This window comes from Silene latifolia, chromosome 10, assembly GCF_048544455.1.
Source record: "Silene latifolia isolate original U9 population chromosome 10, ASM4854445v1, whole genome shotgun sequence".
Classification (NCBI taxonomy): Eukaryota; Viridiplantae; Streptophyta; class Magnoliopsida; order Caryophyllales; family Caryophyllaceae; genus Silene; species Silene latifolia.
Window position 1 is genome coordinate 156,533,239 of NC_133535.1, and position 18,689 is coordinate 156,551,927.

The 18,689-nt window shown below is 37.2% G+C and overlaps 3 protein-coding genes across 3 annotated transcripts in view; 2 read left to right on the plus strand and 1 right to left on the minus strand.

The window, feature by feature from the left end:
• The window catches only part of LOC141606511 (jasmonate-induced protein homolog), a 182,271-nt gene that overhangs the window by 70,056 nt on the left and 93,526 nt on the right, over positions 1–18,689 (minus strand). The window lies entirely within an intron of this gene.
• Positions 1,181–9,946, plus strand: LOC141606500 (uncharacterized). The gene is made up of 16 exons (XM_074425648.1): positions 1,181–1,372; positions 2,520–2,918; positions 3,006–3,127; positions 3,719–3,861; positions 4,901–5,109; positions 5,428–5,486; positions 5,649–5,743; positions 6,041–6,143; positions 6,309–6,403; positions 6,482–6,544; positions 7,185–7,257; positions 7,347–7,455; positions 7,932–8,044; positions 8,142–8,200; positions 8,778–8,886; positions 9,447–9,946. Exons 2-16 carry the CDS (start codon positions 2,531–2,533, stop codon positions 9,579–9,581), a joined length of 1,875 nt encoding a protein of 624 aa, XP_074281749.1. The 5' UTR covers positions 1,181–1,372; positions 2,520–2,530; the 3' UTR covers positions 9,582–9,946.
• On the plus strand, positions 10,899–16,884 carry LOC141606504 (plastidial pyruvate kinase 2). The gene is made up of 12 exons (XM_074425654.1): positions 10,899–11,427; positions 12,761–13,048; positions 13,229–13,394; positions 13,955–14,089; positions 14,332–14,442; positions 14,536–14,624; positions 15,064–15,126; positions 15,209–15,384; positions 15,782–15,884; positions 15,973–16,121; positions 16,212–16,320; positions 16,430–16,884. The coding sequence occupies exons 1-12, from the start codon at positions 11,218–11,220 to the stop codon at positions 16,535–16,537; spliced, it is 1,707 nt and encodes a 568-aa protein (XP_074281755.1). The 5' UTR covers positions 10,899–11,217; the 3' UTR covers positions 16,538–16,884.

The window sequence follows — 18,689 nt, forward strand, 5'->3', positions numbered from 1 at the left end:
TAACATAAGGGCAATATTGCGTACATCCAAAACCCATTACCCGCAATTTACAGGAAGACACTAGGATAATGTTATTGTTCACAATTCCTAGCTCTCACTTTACTATTTCTTACCCAAAACACTGTTTATTACCCAATCAAGATTCAAGGGCAACTGGGCAAAAACATTAGAAATATGTACTTCCACCGTCTCAATCATTTATTTACCTTTGATTAAAATACTCTCACAAAGAATATAAAGGTAAATAAATGAATGAGGGGGAAGGAGTAATTTAAAACACATTGAGTATGAAAATATTAAAAGCTTCTTAAACTAAAATCACAGGAAAATCCTAAATTAGGACATAAGATATTCCGAAATTGTGAGCATGCATGAACCCTAATACTATCATAGATAGACTACAATCGATGCGGAGAAAAAATTGACATCAAGCATATTGGAATAATTTGATGCAACAAAGAATCAAATATGATAAGTTATTGATTATTCTAATTGTTGAGAAAGATTCAATTGTGAATTTAGGTCAAATTAAAAACAACAGAAAAACTCACAGCAATTGAAAGAGGGAAGAACTTTAGCGGTTTTGGCGCCAAAATTAGAGTTAATGGTTCGTAGAATGAATGGTGGACTTGCCGAATATGCCGATTATACACTAGACGTGTGAAAAAAAAAATGTAAAATTGGCTTACTAAAGTTTAATTTGAACTTCTCTATTTAAAGGGAGGTCAAAGCCGGGTTACATTCTCAAATCTTGTGTATTGTGGGATAGAATTGTAAACGAGCCAATCTAAGCAGAGGCTTGGATGGGCTCGGACTCGGCTTGGATTTTTAGCTCGGCTTGAAACTTATCGATCCTAAAAAATTAAAGCTCGAGCTTAGGCTTGGGAAGGCTCAAATGCGGCCCGGGTTTGAATCGCATTATTTTCACTTTCTCACATTTTGAATTTAAAAAAATATAGACAATTTTAAAAAACAAATAAGATTATAAAATACTAAAAAATATTCACATACATATATAAATACCAAAATAACATATAATTTCAAATAAAATTAATATAAATTATAGAAAAAAATAAATATACACAAGCCCAAACGAACTATCGAGCCAAGGCTTGCTGAGCTTGGGATCAGCTTGGATTTAGCCAAGATTGGTTCGACCAGCCGAGTCTGATGGGAACTTGTTGTATCAAATGAGAATTAGTGAAAAAATATTTGTCATTTTAGGAACTCGTAAAGAAAAAGTAAGACCCATTTCATCAATTTATTATTGTATGAGCTCGAAGATTCCCAAATCTAGTTTGCGGATGATCTATACGATTTCTCAAAATTCTCATCGTTTCTCTCAAGAACACTTCATTCGATTACACTCAAGGTAATTAATCCCTTCAATAATTTTTAATTACGGCTGTTTTTCTGCAATTTCATACCCATATAATTCAAATACTCCTCTACTTCATTATTATGTCATTATTTGATCCATCAGCTCCAGTTTTTCCTTTGAATTTTGAATTAGGATAGCTGAAACTTAGGGTTTTTTGTTGTTAGATTGCGATTTCAGTGATTGATGAGGTTATTTCTGCTGTAATTTTGAGAAAATATCATGTTGTTTGAATATATTATGGTTTTAGCTTTAGTGTGTCAGTATACTGTGTGATTTTAAGAGTGCCCTATTGCCCTTGTGTGAGTTTATATGATGTTGATGCCGTGTCGGTGTTCGGAGATTGAATTAAGCTATTTTGAGTGATTTTGGAGTGTTTTGGGATGTGACTGAGCCATGTTTTGGAGTTACGGCACTAAGGGCTTGTTTGGATAAGGGAATTTGGAGGGAGAGCAAGGGAAGGGGTTTCGACTTTCGAGGGAAGTTGTATTCCTCTTAATCCATCCCCCCATCCTTCTATCCAAACAAAGGGTCAAGGAGAAGGGGGTTGGGGTGGTTAGGCCCTTGCCCCGCCGTTGGTTTTTAACGGTTATATTTGTCGTGTTCAAGTGTTATGTTCTATATGAATGTATAAAGCACATTAGGACTTAAATGTGGAGCAGAGAATTTGAACTTGAGAGTGGAAGAGGTGTGCATTGTCATTTAAGGCCACATATTAGTGCAAATAATGAGTAAGAATGCTTGGTTAACAATGTCTATGTCTATGAATTTCCTTTGAGTGGGACAATGAGTTCATTGTTATTTCTTCTAAGTTGATAATTGCTCATTTTTGTTTAATGGAACTATTGTTCCGGGTGGAATTTGTGTTGTCTCTCGCTTTGTTGTATAATTGGGTAACCTTTTATCAACTCCCACAAGGCTGCAGTGCGGTTGTATAATTGATTAGTCTGATTCTATCTGTCCTGGTTAACTTTGAGGATTTCTTTGTTCTTCCAGATGAAATTTAAAGGACGACAAATTGGTATAATTCATAGGTTTATGATAGATCATAATCATCATAGGAGTTGTTATTGAGATTGTATTGTAGGGTTATTGTTATTATTGATGTACAGTGTGCTGAAAGCAATTTTTCTATGCTTAGAGTTATAGGAAATGGAAAATATGCAGTATGCTGAGGAGCTGGTTAGAGAGTTTCTCGCATTCAGAGGGTTTACAAGCACTCTACAAGCTTTTGAGACAGAGTTAAATACTGATATTGGCAAAGGATTTCAAGTGGAAAAGATAATAGAACTCATTTTCTCAATATATATTCCTAAGTTTGAGGTTGAGAAATTGGTTGGCCTTCTCAGTTTCTTTAAAAAGTGCTTTTCATTTTCCGAGACAGTGATTTATGCGACGATATCAAAACTGGAGGTCTCTATCCTCCGCTATTATGTAGTTTATGCTGTGCGTTCAGGAAGGAATGACAAAGTCAAAGAATTTTTTCATATGTTAGGCGATGAGTTGCAGCACAGTGGCAATGATTGGACCCCATGGTTTGGTCTGTTTCTCATTCCTCATTGGCTATATGTCATCCAATTTCTTCAGTTGCCCCCCTGCTATCTAACCCTAGTTACACGCTATGCAGCTGTGCCATATCTAAAGAACCCAGCGACAGATCCTCAATTTCGCATTTATTTCTCAAAGGAATGGTTTGATGCTTTGCATCTTTCATTAAGAAACTTCTTGAATCAGATGTTCTGTGGTACTCATATCCTTCAATTTTTTTTGATTCATTGTGATTTACAAGGTGTTGTTCATTTGAGTTTTGACATGTGATCACTACTATTATATTCTGTTATCATAAATAATCAGCATAGTCATGGCATTATTATTCTGGCGATGGAGATACTTGTTGTAATTAAATTTGTAACATTCAAGAAATGAAACATAAAACCTTCTTCTTTGACTGAAAGTAAATGGAGAGCAGACCTTGATCTCCATTGCTTTAGTTGTACAGTTCACGTTTTCTGCAATTTTTATTGCTTGCAGTTTGTGACATTACGTGATGCTGTTACATGTCTACAAGGGTGGTTAAGCTAGGTCTCCTTGATGAACTGTTATTTCTTTTTCTGCAACTACATTTGAAAAGCATATATTTGGCTTTCTGTATATTTTAGGTAGACCAGAGTCAGAACACACATGAATGGCCCACCATAGAGGAACCAATGATGATATAGCAGGAATCTGTTTTCTGCTTGGATAACTTTTGAAACTCTGAGCGGTATCATTTACGAGTATATACTTTCATGGGTAAGTGCTAAACTTTCATGATAACAGACTGTTTCCTTAACATCTACACGCATCCCTGCTTTATTGAAGATCAGTACGGAGAAGAATACGATCAACCACCTTAGAAAGGATGTCAAACAGCTCAATCTGAGGTTATCACAACTTCAGGCTGTCTTGGAAGAAAGGGAGGCTCAATTACGTCAGCTCAGGAGGTTAGTTATTGGGATGTTGACCTTGTCATATTTTCGCATTTCTATTCTCCTTCCATTAGAGACATTGTTTACACTGCAAATATGTGAACTTCAAATTTATTAGCAGCATGCCTAGTTAATACAAGGAGCTTAGGATAGAGTCGCTGGGTACTCCCTGCCAGAATTTATCTGAGTGTTTGTGATTTTTTATAGGATAATTGTGAGTTGATATTGTTAATTTTATCATTGTACTCTATCTGGTTAAACGTAGTTTGAATGCACTGATGTGAGATGAAGTGAACTGTTTTTATGTATTACATAAGTAAGCTTTTTTGTTTGACATTTTTTTCACTAGCTATGCACGTTTGCTCAGGGTGGGAACTTTCTCGTATGGGCAAAAATATTCCTCTATTTTTGTCTGAGAAAGTCATGGTTGCAAATCTTCAAAGTATTTGAATAGCTACCCATCTATTGTAGATGGGTATCTCTCCATTATCATGCTCACTAAATTACTAAAATAGCAAAATTGGAACAGAAGTGCACAGAGAGATACTATTTTGTAGGATGGTGTATAACTGTATATATTTAATTATTCTGATATCAACTGGCTGTACAAGTAATTCAAACAAACCGCATGGAAAGATTACTGTTTCCCATAACAAGTGACAAGCTAGTGAAGAGTCTTGTTTGTTAAAGGTGCGGATGAAATCAACATTAATAGAATGAAGCTTTTGCACCTAGATTTTGTGGACCAAGATCCAATCTGCTCTAGATGCAAAGATTTTTTACGGTATTACTGGAGTCCTTGTTTAGTTTGTCGAGTAATTTTTGGGCTCGTATTTGATATCCTCCTTCAAACAAAAGGGAGGAAAGGGTGAACCAGCCTTACCACTTTCCTAAAAAAATTAGAAGATAAACCACGATAAACTGGAGCTTTGTACAATTGAACTCTCTATTATTTGGTCAATTTTAAGCTATTTTTGACCTTTCAACTTGAAATTGTATTCCCTTATCCATTTTGAGTGATGAATTACCTTAGGAATTTCTTTGTTTAACTCAGTGGTGCTGTGTTGATGAGTCAAGAAGATAGTTCACAGAACACTTCCCGGATTTCTGAGGAGAAAAATCAGTCGAAAGATTCCACTAGAAGTGGGATGGAACCTAGTATCCCAAGCTACGATGCAGCTGGATCTTCTGTGAGTTTCTCGAAGGTCTCTGCCAAAGGTGCAGACCGTGGCTCTAGTTCTTCGGTCAATCAACCAGCCCATGGTAAGTTTGTCTTTGATATTGGTCTTTGGAACTCTGTGGAATTGTTATATTTTCCGTGTTTGTCATTTTTGACAGTTTTTTGTGGAAAGTAACAGTACTCACTATCCACAAACCACAACTCTTGAACTCTGGGTTAAGAAAGGATCATGCATGTTTTTATGACTTGATTTCAAAATTTAATATGTTTTCTCTTTTCCTTTGTAGTAGTTAGAAATTGTGTGTATTTGATACATTTCAAGACGTGGCTAAGCCTGCGTACTTGAATCTATCTCTTTGCGTATCTATGTTCAGTAAATCAGTTGATTGTGGTTTTGACAGAAAAAGTAGCTGTGGTGCTAGATGAAGAAGAGTTTTCAGAAGTGAAAGTCCAATTCCAGGTACTTTTTTCATGCTTTTTTACTCATGTTAGCGCACTGTTTTATACTTCTATCTTTTCATTTTCAGTGCTGTTTTCCTTGTGCATTTGTGATTTTTGTTCACTTGATAGAATTTTATCAATGTTTTCTAAGCTCGTGTAGCATGTAATGACAATTCTACAGGAAACGTTTCTAGGACACACAAGCCCCATCAGTAGGTCCCGCTTTTCTGCATCTGGCAATAATATTGCTAGTGCTTCTACAGATGGAACTGTCAGGTAACTTTCATTATCTTTCGTCAAAATGGTTTCGTCTTCGAACTTATATTGGTCTTTTGTACCTTGAAAAAGGAGCCTATGATGGTTTCATTATTTAAAAACTATGGTAGAGCTTACTTTTAAGGTTAAATCCCCAAAAGGGGCCATTGAAGCGAGTGGCAATTGCCTTCACTAGGAGGTTCCTTTAGTCTACTTTTATTCCAACATTGAACGGCAATCTAATTAAATTGTAGTATCATTCAACTCTGATCCTCGAGCTGGAATATTGAGCTATGTTTTGCTTTGATGGTAATGAAGGATATGGACATATGATTCATCTACTCAAGGATCGAGAAATGCTACTATATACTGTGGGGCAGAAGTATTGTCACTTGACTGGGACTGTAAATCTGATCGCTTGGTACTCTTTATCTGCTTTTACATTTTTCTTTCGCTCTTGTTTTTCTTTTTTCTATTTTTTTTGAGGGCAGGGAGGGAATGGGTGGGACATTTTTCTGCTGTAGGCTTTCCTTCTCATAATGTTTTCCTTAAAAATTCTGAATGCTTGTGTTCTCCTTGATAAAAGCTTCTGATAGGCACTGCTGAGGGAGGCATCAAAGCATGGAACGTAGATGCAAAAAGAGTTGTGTGCGATCTCAGCACTGGTCAAACATATAGAAGGTAGTCATTGGCTTAAAACTTTTCCATTATCCTTCTTGCTTTAACTTTGTGTTGATTTTTCTGATGATTGTGCAACAGGGTTTTAGATGTGAAATGTAGTCCTGTGGAGCCAATTTTTGTTTCTGCAGCGGCATCTGAAAGGTATATGTTTTCCACTTTTAGATGCAACTTTAATAGCTAGGATGATGCCTATTTGTTTCGATGACTGAAAGAAAAAAAAAATATCTTTTGGTAGATAGGCAGATAGGCAGATATTGTAGCATGTGTTTAACCGACCAAGTGTTCTGTGGTTTGGTAGGTCGAGCCGTGGAGGTCCTTTAAAATTTAGGATATAGTTCTCTCTTTCGCTAAACTGTTGTATTATGTTCTAGAAGCATCTTGTGCTGCCATTCTCGGATTTATCATTTAGTGATCACAAAGATCCTTTAGTCCAATCACAATCTTTTCAGTTATCATTTAGTGGTCTACTGATCTTCTGTTGTATGTCAATTGACCTGTTTCTAGGAATTGGGATGTTGTATCAATAACTTCGATTGCAACAGACTTTTATCAGTATGTTGGATAGAGATTTTCGGAATCTACTGAACACATACCTATCCAAGCTTAATCAGTTCTGATTTTCAAATGTGATATGTTCAACATCGATGATCCTGATTCGTGAATAAGTACAGTTGGGAGTTAGTGTAGAGAGTCTCGAGCATTTCACTTGATGTTTCTGTTCTTTTTGTCAATGAAACATTTTGATTTCCTGTATGTTCTCATAATAATTCATTTATAATAGGGATGAAACAACAACCAGTCCTTTTGGATTCGCTTCGCTGTCTGTGTGGAACATGAAGACATGGAAAGCTATGGTATGTTATAGTTTACTGAAACACATTGTGATTAATGCTGTAACTTAGATATGAAGGCCGCCATCGCTTAACAATGTGACTCTGTGAAGACAGTCCTTCCTCTTGGTGAAGACGCCCCAGCTATAACTTCGATGTGCTTCAATCACAATGGAAAGATTTTGGCAGCTGCTGCGGTTGATGGGATGATTCATATGTTTGGTATCCTTGGAATTTTCCCCTTTTGTCTTTTTGCGGTGCAACTAATGTAATTTGAGACTTTGCTGAGAGCGTTGGTGGATGAACATTCTACTACCTGGGGACTCGGCCTCTCAAAAGTTAAGTTCTTGTTTCCCGAAATTTATAGGTCCGTCACTGGCTGAGAGTACACTGATGAAGTGTTTTATCTTGTGGCAATATCTGACCGATAGCACCTGACTAATTGGTCATCATTTCTTACTGGTTTTTCTTATCAACCAAGATGGAGATTCAGGTTTTACTTACTTCAGATATGTAAAATGATACGAGAATAGAGAGTTTTGATAGCCTTTATTCTTTTACATTATTATTACTTGTTTAATTTGATATTGTTTTGAGTGCTTTCATACCCTGGAAATGGAGTGATCTGGAGCTCTTAAACCTACTGGTGGGCGTGTTTTTATACAGCCATAGATCATTCCTTAACTAATTAATGTAAGATATGTCCGCTGGTCTACAAATTACGGGATGGCCAGCTCATGATTCACCGATCAGTTCAATTCTTTTTGGGCATGATGAGACAAGCATTTTTACTTTGGGATCAGATGGAAAGGCAAGTACTTAGGTTTATTTTTCATATAATGCTCTTAACAAGAAGCTGAATTTCATCATATTCTGGGTGAAACTAATAAAATAAATCGCGGTTTCAGATTTTTGAGTGGAGCTTGCATAAGCAAGGCCAAGTTCTTTGGTCAGCAGATTGTAGCAGGTATGATATTGCGGATGTTGAAACTTTTTTTGGCTGCTTTTAGATCTTTTTCAAAGTGGCTCGATACTTGAAATAATTTTATGGGTAAATGAACTTACTGGCACGGAGTAAACATATGGTCCTGTAGATTTTGTTGCGAAGTTGCCAACTTGTCCTGTACTAGAAAAACAGTTTCCAAAGCCATAAACAAAACTATTGTATTTGTTTGCTAATAGCATAGTAAGCATAATATTACATTAGGGAAACGTATTCCTTTCTCGATAATCAAGTTACTACTGATTCTTTTGAGTTTTGACCATGTGTTTCTTTCCCCCTTCCGAAATTTGTTGTTGTTGTCCTGATTATCCTGGTGCACTGACGGTCGAATAGAAGAATACAAAAGTTAACTTCTGATATTGATGTGGACGCTTTCATCGCCCTTGCTTAACAATAATGAGATGATAAAAAATGCATCGCTGTCTTATTGATAAACACGTAATTATTTTAGTACCGCACGTGGGACTTATAATCTGATTTGCATGCTGGGAGTTATTTTTTGCATTATGTAGTATGGTCACTTATTTTGGGGCATCTTCAGGGCTTGCAATCTGGGCACCTCAAAGGCTGGCCGGCATGAGATGGCGTTGGATGCCACTGGCAAGAGACTATTGCTGACATCGGATTCAGTACGGTCACCTATATATCAGGTTTACTCTTCATCTTAGTGTACATAGCCTTATTCGCCAAGTCTGCCCTGATGTTTGTCCCATTATCGACCCACAAGATTCATGGCTTCTCTCGCTCGCCGCGAGTAGGTTGAATGAGCTGTTTCACAGGGTCCCATTCCACCCTTTGCTGCTCACTCAACCAGTGGCACAGCATCTTTATTTATTTCAAAAGCTGATGTGCCAAAAGAAGAGTTGGATGGATTATAGGACGAGACACCAAATGAGACAACTGATCTTCACCCCCACGTACGTATGTGGATCTTCTTCATTTCCTACAAAGAAATGCAAGGCCCATTTCCCATTACTGGTCATTAGTTACTCATAGAAAAATACATAAAGGTTCATATTCAGCTTGTAAAGGAAAGGATGATAATGGACATGAAAAAATCGCGTAGCCCATTCCGAAAAGAGAAAGGAGATTCTCTTTTTGCAAAAGAAAAGGATGATAATGGATAACGTTCCGAAAAGAGAGGAAATTCTCTTATTTTAGATCCAATTTGGTGATTCTTTTTGCTAAATATTTAATTTCATTTCGACAGATGGGAGAGCTAACCAGCGGATTAAAAACATTACCACACAGTGCTGCTGTAACCACTGTTGATTGGCATCCTACTCTACCAATTTACCTCACTGGTTCTGCTGATAACTCAGTTCGCGTTACTTCCATTTTATAAGACGTCTTGTATACTTGTACATTAATATCAAGCCCTCCCTGTCTCCCTGCAATGGTTTTCTTACATGCCTAATCTTGGTTTAGCCAGTAACTACTTTCTTTATAAAATGAGGATTCTTGATTACCATCCTGCAGCAGCCGTGGCGTCCTGTTACTCCCAATACCAGGTAAACTTTTAGGAATGTTAGCACTACACAATTCTTTTATTGTACGGAGTATTTTGTTTGGCGAGTTGGCGTGCACATTTGGTGTATTAACTAACCTCAAATACTCTTTAATTATGGAGTAATGCACTCCTTTTATTTCGCTTTCAAACCGTTCAGAGTGTACAATCTAATCTCTATAATGGATGTTTATTTCGCTTTCAATCCGTTGTGTGTATAAACTATTCTCTGTAATGGACTACATATCAACAGCGATGTTAATAATTTAGTACTCGGTGCTTATGTTTATTAACTTCAGTTTCGCCTTGCAACTAGAGAAGAGTTTAAATTACACGCGAGAATCTGCTGCTGAAACCCTATACCATCCTATTGAGTGCGGAATACAATGCAACCACTGACTTGTTATTGCATTAGACGACGTGAAGTCGCAAGTAAGGTCGTTGATACATGCGGCACTTCTATTGACTAGTAGCTAATTTGAGTGTCATTTGCAGTTTTGTATCACGTCAAACTAAAAACACCGATAAAATCACCAGTGGAAAATTGTTTTGCATGTTAGATGAATCAATTTATTATGTACTTTCGTCGTCCCAATTAATTGTTAATATTTTTAATTTTTTATTTGAGATATTTTAATAAAGATAAATAAATAATAGGAACGGACGGGCAAGCTACATGGGAAGTAAATCGGTACTTTATCTCAAAAAATGCAACTATATAAGGCACTTTCATTCAACAAAGCGTCTCATTATAGACGAGGATATCTGTCTATAGCTATAGACGGGTCAAATATCCACCTACTTTAAGCAAAACGGGCCAAATGTCGCCACCTTAACGCCAAATGTCACCAATACCATTTTCATGTTATAAACTACCTGTTGTAGGTTAGGAACAATGGTGGAGCTAGGAGGGGCTAGCAGAGGCGGTCGCCCCCCGGCGGATGAAATTTTCGAAGTTTTTAGTTAAATTTTCAAATTTTTTTCAATTGTACCTTATGAAATTAGTCGCTCGCCCCTCTAAAAATTTTCGCCCCCTCTAAGTTCAAATCCTGGCTCCGCCACTGGTTAGGAAATGACAATGGTAACCTAGACGAGCCAAATATCCACCTACTTTAATGGATTTGACAATTTCAAATCCCTATCCAAGCCAACTTTGTAGATTCTCGCTATTTCAAATCTAGTCCGAAATCCATTACCATCCCTAACACGACATTACACGTTTCCGACTTTAGGTACATGTCGTGTCTCATGACTTCCAACTAACTTCCTAATCGCTGTCCATTGTCACCTCAACAAAATCTTCTTGTACTACTACGACTACTACTACACTGTTCATGTCACCTTGGAACTAACGAAAAAACATTTCAATTTCAATTTTCCCCCAAATCTTATATAAACCCTAATTTTCCTCGATTTCTTCTCCCTTCTCAACCTTTCTCTATCTCTATTCCTCGCAATCTGCAATCATCAATCAATGGCGACCGCGAGTTCTCAATTCCTAATCCATGGATCAACACCACACACAATGATTTCTCAAACCGCTGTAAAATTCGAAAGATTCGAATTTAATCCACTTCGTCGACAATTACGACGTCGCATTTGCCGTCGTAGCTCCGCTCGTATTACTGCTAAGAAGGCTTCTCATGTTGAGCTTGTTCCTGTTTCTCCTGATGATGTTACTCTCGTATGTGTTATGTTATTTGTATTTGTTGTTTTTTCGTTATCAAATTCTATAAGACTACTCGCTCCGTCTCAGTCATTTTGTTTACCTTTTATATTATTTGTGACGGAGTGTTTTAATCTAAGATAAACATATGATTGGGACGGTGGAGTAATAACTTTTATTGATTGTTATCTAGTTTCGTAAGCTAGTACTCCCTCCGTCCCAGACATTTGTTTATCTTTTATATATTCGTATTCTTTGCGAGGATGTGATGGTGTTTTAATCAAAGTTAAATAAATGACTGAGACGGAAGGAGAATTATGTACCATGGTTTGTGGAAGATCCGCTTTTGTTTAGTATTTAGAGGAAATGGGGATGGTTGTACTTTGTTCATTACTATAATGTATATAGAATTGGAACGTTAGTGGGTCTTTGACTGAATGTATGGATGATTTGCGATTTTTAGCTAGCTTAGTTGGTAAAGTTGTTACAAAAGCGCACAATACTAGCAATCTATCTGATTCAGTGCATTTTGAGGGTATTTAAAACAAAATAGTTGAAAGAAATAGGCGAGTCTTTTATGAGACGATTTTATGGTGGAGTGTGAGACCAACCTAAAAGTTTATGTAGGGATAATTTGCGATTTTTAGTTAGCTTAGCCGGTTGTCTTTACAAAGGCGCACAATATTAGTTCGCAATCTATGTGAATAAGTGCACTTTGGGGTCATTTGAAACAAAATAAGAGAACCAAATTGGTGGGTATTTTATGAGACGATTTCATGCGGTGAAGTGTGAGACCAACCTAAGTATTTTTGTATTCTGTATTTAATTAAATAGTTAGTTGAATCGTCTCACATCTGAAATTGTCTTATATTTGTTTTGTGGACAAAAATGATGAAAGAATGTTAAGAGTTTAGACTGTTTTGATTTTTCAACGGGGCTGCTGTGAGCTTCTGAGCAGATATTTTGGGTCGAGAAAGGGTAAAAACTAAGAACACATGTTTAAGATTAGATTTTAATAAAGATGTTTGCGTTTTTGTCAATTAGTATTCAGGATTGAACCTGTTTATTTGCTTATAAAAGTTTTTACCTTTTACTGCAATCCTTGCCTTGCTTTGAAGTATTAAAATTACTCTTCTATGGTATTCATTATTCGGTATCATTTGATAGCTTCTGCTTGTTCTACAAGCTGTATGATGTGTTTGTATTTCTTTTAGTTTTATTTCAACAATAAAGGACGTTCAAAATGTGAGCTTGGTTATATTAATAATCACAGGCTCGATTATTATGATAGCACGATCTCTTGCTTTTTATTTTTAACCCCTTTATGATGACTATCCGAATGCGTGTTCAGGGGGTGGAGAAACTTCCATACTTAAGTGGAATATCCCAGAATGGAGAGGCGGCATCGGGAATGTGGTCTAAACCAATTGTCAGACGCAAAACAAAGATTGTCTGCACCATTGGTCCTTCGACCAATACTCGTGAAATGATATGGAAGCTTGCTGAAGCTGGCATGAATGTTGCTCGAATGAACATGTCCCACGGAGACCATGCTTCACATCAGAAGGTTATTGACTTGGTCAAAGAATATAATGCGCAACACAAGGACAATGTCATTGCCATCATGCTCGACACCAAGGTTTAATTTTATCTGATAGCTTTATGATATTGCTGGTTCACTGCGTTTGCTTAATTCGTGGTTTTCACATTTAATTTGGTGAAATCTCTCTTCTTCTTTTTTGCCAATGTCACATCGGGAAATTTACTTAGTTGTTGATTTTGGCCCCGTGATCAATGTTTTTATATTTTCTGTGATCAGGGACCTGAAGTCAGGAGCGGGGACTTGCCACAACCTGTGAACCTAAAAAGTGGTCAGGAGTTCACATTCACAATCCAGAGAGGAGTAGGCACAGCCGATTGTGTCAGTGTGAATTATGACGATTTTGTGAATGACGTTGAAGCTGGTGATATGCTTCTTGTTGATGGTATTGACCATATGCCCTTCCTTATTCCAGTTTTATTTGATTTCCTAAACATCAGAATTATAGCTGTCAATCCTGTCATGCCTATCCGAGGTCTCTCATTGAGTTACTCATGCTAGTAATGGAATATCAGGTTTCTTTTCCGACCAAAAAACACACAGAGAACGTAAGGAAAGGAAAAGAAGGGTTTACACATACTCGCATTGAGTCTTCGGATTAGGTCAAACATAAATATACTCAGCCTGTACTCCAATTTTGTCATTGCATTCTGCTTGACTTCTTCCCCTTAAGTGTGTTGGTCTCATGGCTTTAGTTGACCAGTACATTAGTGTGTTAGTAGGACAGTGAGAATCACCTCTGCTCGGGAAATGGTAGTGATAAAATGAGTATGACATGAATCCTCCCAACAAAGAAAGGTTCTGTTATTCAAGATAAATGGTTAGATCATTAGATGGCCTCGGTGATTGTTTGACATAGTGAATATCGGGATATGTTGTAGCAGATGTTTATCGATATATGCAGAGCTTTTGTAATGATTTATGAGTGTATTTGTTGTTGGCTAGGTGGTATGATGTCCTTCTTGGTGAAGTCAAAAACTGATGATTCGGTGAAATGTGAAGTTATTGATGGCGGAGAGCTAAAATCAAGGCGACACCTTAACGTCCGAGGAAAAAGTGCTACATTACCTTCCATCACAGGTTTGAAAACCACCATAATTACTTTCCTTGTTAGGTAGACCTAAGGGTGGAACTTGAGCCTCAGGCCACCGCCTAGGCACAATAATTTTGTGGTCCGGCCCAACCTATGGCACAAATTTTTCGAAAATGTTCTGGCCAGGCACGGCCCGTTTGTACGACCCAGTCACGGTTTGTTTTGCATCCTTTGTGCATTTGACTTTTCATTCTCTCATGAATACGACTGTCGCCTATGAATGCTGCAGAAAAGGACTGGGATGATATCAAGTTCGGAGTTGATAATGGAGTTGATTTTTATGCTGTTTCTTTTGTTAAGGATGAAGCTGTTGTTCATGAATTGAAGAATTATCTGAAAAGTAATAATGCTTCCCTAGTGTTGATTTTAGCGTGGATATTATTGAATTTTCTGCTTTTATCTCTAACTCATAAGCTTCTATTCTAATTCCCAGGCTGTGGCGCTGATATACATGTCATTGTAAAAATCGAGAGTGCCGACTCGATTCCAAACTTACATTCAATTATTACTGCTGCAGATGGGGTAATTATCTCAAACACAAAGTTCCGTCTGATATTGCGTACTAATAGCCAAAAGCTAGGATATTCACATCCACAGTGATGTTTTGCACGGAAGTGGACATAGATTGGATACCTAATTTAGGGAGTTAAGGCCTTAAGGGTAGTGGATAGCAGTTGTGGGGTGGATACTGGGTAAGTGGGTAGTACTGTCAAAATAGCTACTTGTATAGAGGACCTCAGATCTCATTCTCTATTACACCAGGACCTCATTTGTTATTTGAGGGGTGTCTGTCTGTCTGTGTGTGTGCGTGTGTGGGATGGGGCTGGTCGGGATTCAGACCTGTGGGCGTAAAAGATCTCATTCTCTTTCACTAAGCTAAGGCCTCGGTGGTCATTCCTTCTCTTGTTGTCTGCATTGTTACAACTTTAGATTGATTTTTTTCCTCTCATTTACAACGCAGGCTATGGTTGCCAGAGGTGATCTTGGTGCAGAGCTTCCCATTGAGGAAGTCCCTCTTTTACAGGTAGTTTATGAATTTCCATTGAATTAGATAGTTTGTGTAATTTGTGTTTCCGTCGACTTAAACTCATTTTAACTAAATACAGGAGGAGATAATACGACTGTGCCGTAGCATGGGCAAAGCAGTAATTGTTGCGACAAACATGCTTGAGAGCATGATTATTCACCCAACACCAACACGTGCTGAGGTTTCTGATATAGCGATTGCTGTTAGAGAGGGTGCTGATTCAGTTATGCTCTCTGGAGAGACCGCTCATGGAAAGTATGACTTTAATCTGGCATCTTTCTTCTGATTCCTTGCAATGTACTCCGTCTCTCTATAAGGTTTCCATTTTGGGGTTGCCATGAATAAACTTCTCCCTTGAAAATCTTTTCTTTTTTTATGTTATTTGTGGTCATTATCAGCTTGCATCTTATGTTCCTTACCTTTGGTTCAAAAATCAAAACCAACCAATCTGCCGTGAAGTTTATTCATGGACAGAGCGAGTATCATAGTAGGTTTAGCTTGTCAGTTACTTTTCCAAGAAGCTATAATAGGACCAGCGTCGTTGCAATAGTATAATAGACATTACTATAGAGGATCCTAATTGCCTTATAAAAGCTTTTATTATTGATCTCGACCATCACTTCATCTGAATATTGCATTTTGCTTTTCACAGATTCCCTCTCAAAGCAGTTACAGTTATGCACACTGTTTCGTTGAGGACTGAAGCAACCTTGACTGGTACTCAGACACCACAAAATCTCGGTTTAGTTTTCAAGGTACCTATCAATGTACTTAAATTGAACTACTATGTACTGTATTGTCGTTTTGGTGAATTTGCATCTGAATATCTGATTTTGTGTACAGAACCATATGAGTGAAATGTTTGCTTTCCATGCTACCATGATGTCAAACACTCTTGGAACCTCAATCGTCGTTTTCACCAGAACTGGGTTTATGGCCATCCTGCTGAGCCATTATCGACCTTCAGGAACTATATATGCATTCACTAATGAGTAAGTATTTTCTCGTCCACCCAGTAATATTTGGAATCATTCACAAAAGATGTACGAGTTTATTGTAATTCCATCTTTGACACACTGCAGTAAGAGGGTACAACAAAGACTTGCATTATACCAAGGTGTATGCCCCATATATATGAACTTCTCCGACGATGCTGAGGATACATTCTCAGATGCTTTAACTTTGCTGAAAGTAAGTCATTACCTTTTCCTCCTTAGATAAAACATTTGTAAAAAACACAAATGATTTGTCAAAAGTCGCCTCGTGCACATTACTGAGATGAAAATTTGGGTTTTGGCAGAAGCAGGGAATGGTGAAAGAAGGAGATGAAATCGCTCTTGTTCAAAGTGGAAAACAACCCATTTGGCGATCACCATCAACCCACAACATCCAGGTGAGGACAATCTAGTGCATAGAAGCACAACCACAACCACAACCACCTCATCGGAAACATCTACCAACACTGCGTCCATGGAAGATCTTGGCAACCATGGTCGATCTTAGGTATATCCTAGGTTACACTTAGTGTGGATCTTGTATTAGGTGGTAGTGTAGTATGCCCCAAGAGAGCCGTGCTTCTATTATGTAGAAACTTCCTTATTCCGATTCTCAAAATTAAATAAATCTTGTATTAGGTGATAGAAGTAGTGTAGTAGGTTAGTCATTAGTGTCTTTGCTGCTAATTTCTCACCATTTGTTTTGTGCAACGGAAATTTGATTCTTTTTGAAATTGATGAAATTTGTGGATTTTGTTTCTTCTTTTGACTAATCTATTTTCTTACAAGTTAATTTTTTTTTTTTTTTTTTGACAGCAATCTTACAAGTTAATGAGTAATAGAAATGTGCTCTCAAAAACATTGCATCTCCACAATTACCATTTACCAATGACCACCATAATATTGCAAATTTGGAAATAGAATCTCATGAGTATTTGTGATCTACCTTCTCGTTTTACTTTCACTTCTCCTTCTCTAATAATCGCTTAAAATATTATATATCTTGGCTCTTCCACTTGCCTTCTGACCCCATTCGATATATACTAGATTAATCAATTGTGACAGGGTAAAGGGAGAAGGTAGAAGATAAGGTAGGAGAGAGAAGGCAGCAATCATCGGACTCTCATAACTACATTAACTTTCCAATGAATTAGCACTTGAGTGCTAAAAACACCTCGGTAATTAAAACCCAAAAAACTCTAAAAAATAAAAAAGATAATACTCATACAATTGTAAATAAGAAAATAGTTTCACCATATTTTTCCCTTTTCTACTCATTTGGCTTAAAGTAGGAGATACGAAGTGTTTAATTTGAAATTGATAATCAGAAATAGATTGTACTATATATTACATCCAATCCTCAACAAAACCTCTTAAATTCAAATTCAACTATGTACTCATACATATAGATTCCATCCCAGTAGATTCAAAATATGACGACTCTAATCTAGTAATCCGAAAGCTTGAATTTTAAACTTGCAAATCTAGACCGAAACAAATTTGTATTTCGTTAAAATTGACATGATAACGAATTTTCTTAAACAAATTAGGTAAATCCGGAGTTCCGGACTATACACTTCGACAATTGGGAAAGTGACATTATCTCCACTTGTTTCAAAAAAAAAAAAAAAACGATTGATCCCAAATCTTGTACTCCGTATCCAGACATGTAAATCTAGACTGAATACGGACTACAAGTTTGTATTTCATCAAATTTGACATGATAACAGATTTTCAAAACAAATTAGGTGAGAAACCGTGAGCATTTGCCAACAATCCAACCACACCCCAAAATCAGATCATATTTTGTCAACTCCAGTCTCACTCTCTAGAGTCTCTACACACGCATTTTGGGTTTTTCTAATGTATGCCCTTAAGGCACATGTTAATAATCCAAAAAAAAAAAAAGATTGTTGAGAATATCCACTTTTACCGTTGTTCTATTGGGCCTATCATAAGAAGGAGCCTGACCGAATAAAAGTTCATACGGAGTTTTGTGATGGAGTAGAAGTGAGGGTGTTTGGTTAATACGATAAGCAGCTGATAGGATACACTCACCCCAAAACGAAATAGGAAGGTTGGTCTGAAACAAGAGAGCACGGGCGACATTCAAAATATGTCGATGTTTACGTTCGACACGCCCGTTTTGCTCAGGGGTACCGACACACGAGGTTTGAAAAAGGATACCATTGGTGACAAAAAAATCAGCGATATGTTTGAATTCCGTGCCATTGTCGGAACGGACAATTTTAACCTGTTTAGAAAATTGTGTAGCGACCATAACAAAAAAAATCTTAAACATAGTTGTAACCTCCGTTTTATCAAAAAGAAGATACACCCAAACGGCGCGTGAATAATCATCCACAATAGTCAAGATAAATTCCCCCCCACAAGACGAGGGAGTACGATAAGGACCCCATAAATCATAGTGAATTAAAGCAAAAATATCTGACGCTTTATTATCACTTAAATTGAAAGAATGTCGAATTTGTTTAGCCTGGTGACAAATATCACAGGGCATATCGTTCGTGGAAGAAAACTTGCTAACATGAGGAAGTAAATTAA

What these genes read in the sequence shown, in the direction of transcription:
- LOC141606500 (XM_074425648.1), top strand. Translation starts at nt 2,531, where the DNA reads ATGGAAAATATGCAGTATGCTGAGGAGCTGGTTAGAGAGTTTCTCGCA. An exon ending in GGTCAATCAACCAGCCCATG is followed by an intron (nt 5,110 to 5,427) that starts GTAAGTTTGTCT and finishes TGGTTTTGACAG; the next exon opens with AAAAAGTAGCTGTGGTGCTA. An exon ending in TGAAGACATGGAAAGCTATG is followed by an intron (nt 7,258 to 7,346) that starts GTATGTTATAGT and finishes GACTCTGTGAAG; the next exon opens with ACAGTCCTTCCTCTTGGTGA.
- LOC141606504 (XM_074425654.1), top strand. Translation starts at nt 11,218, where the DNA reads ATGGCGACCGCGAGTTCTCAATTCCTAATCCATGGATCAACACCACAC. An exon ending in CTCCTGATGATGTTACTCTC is followed by an intron (nt 11,428 to 12,760) that starts GTATGTGTTATG and finishes ATGCGTGTTCAG; the next exon opens with GGGGTGGAGAAACTTCCATA. An exon ending in TTATTACTGCTGCAGATGGG is followed by an intron (nt 14,625 to 15,063) that starts GTAATTATCTCA and finishes TTTACAACGCAG; the next exon opens with GCTATGGTTGCCAGAGGTGA.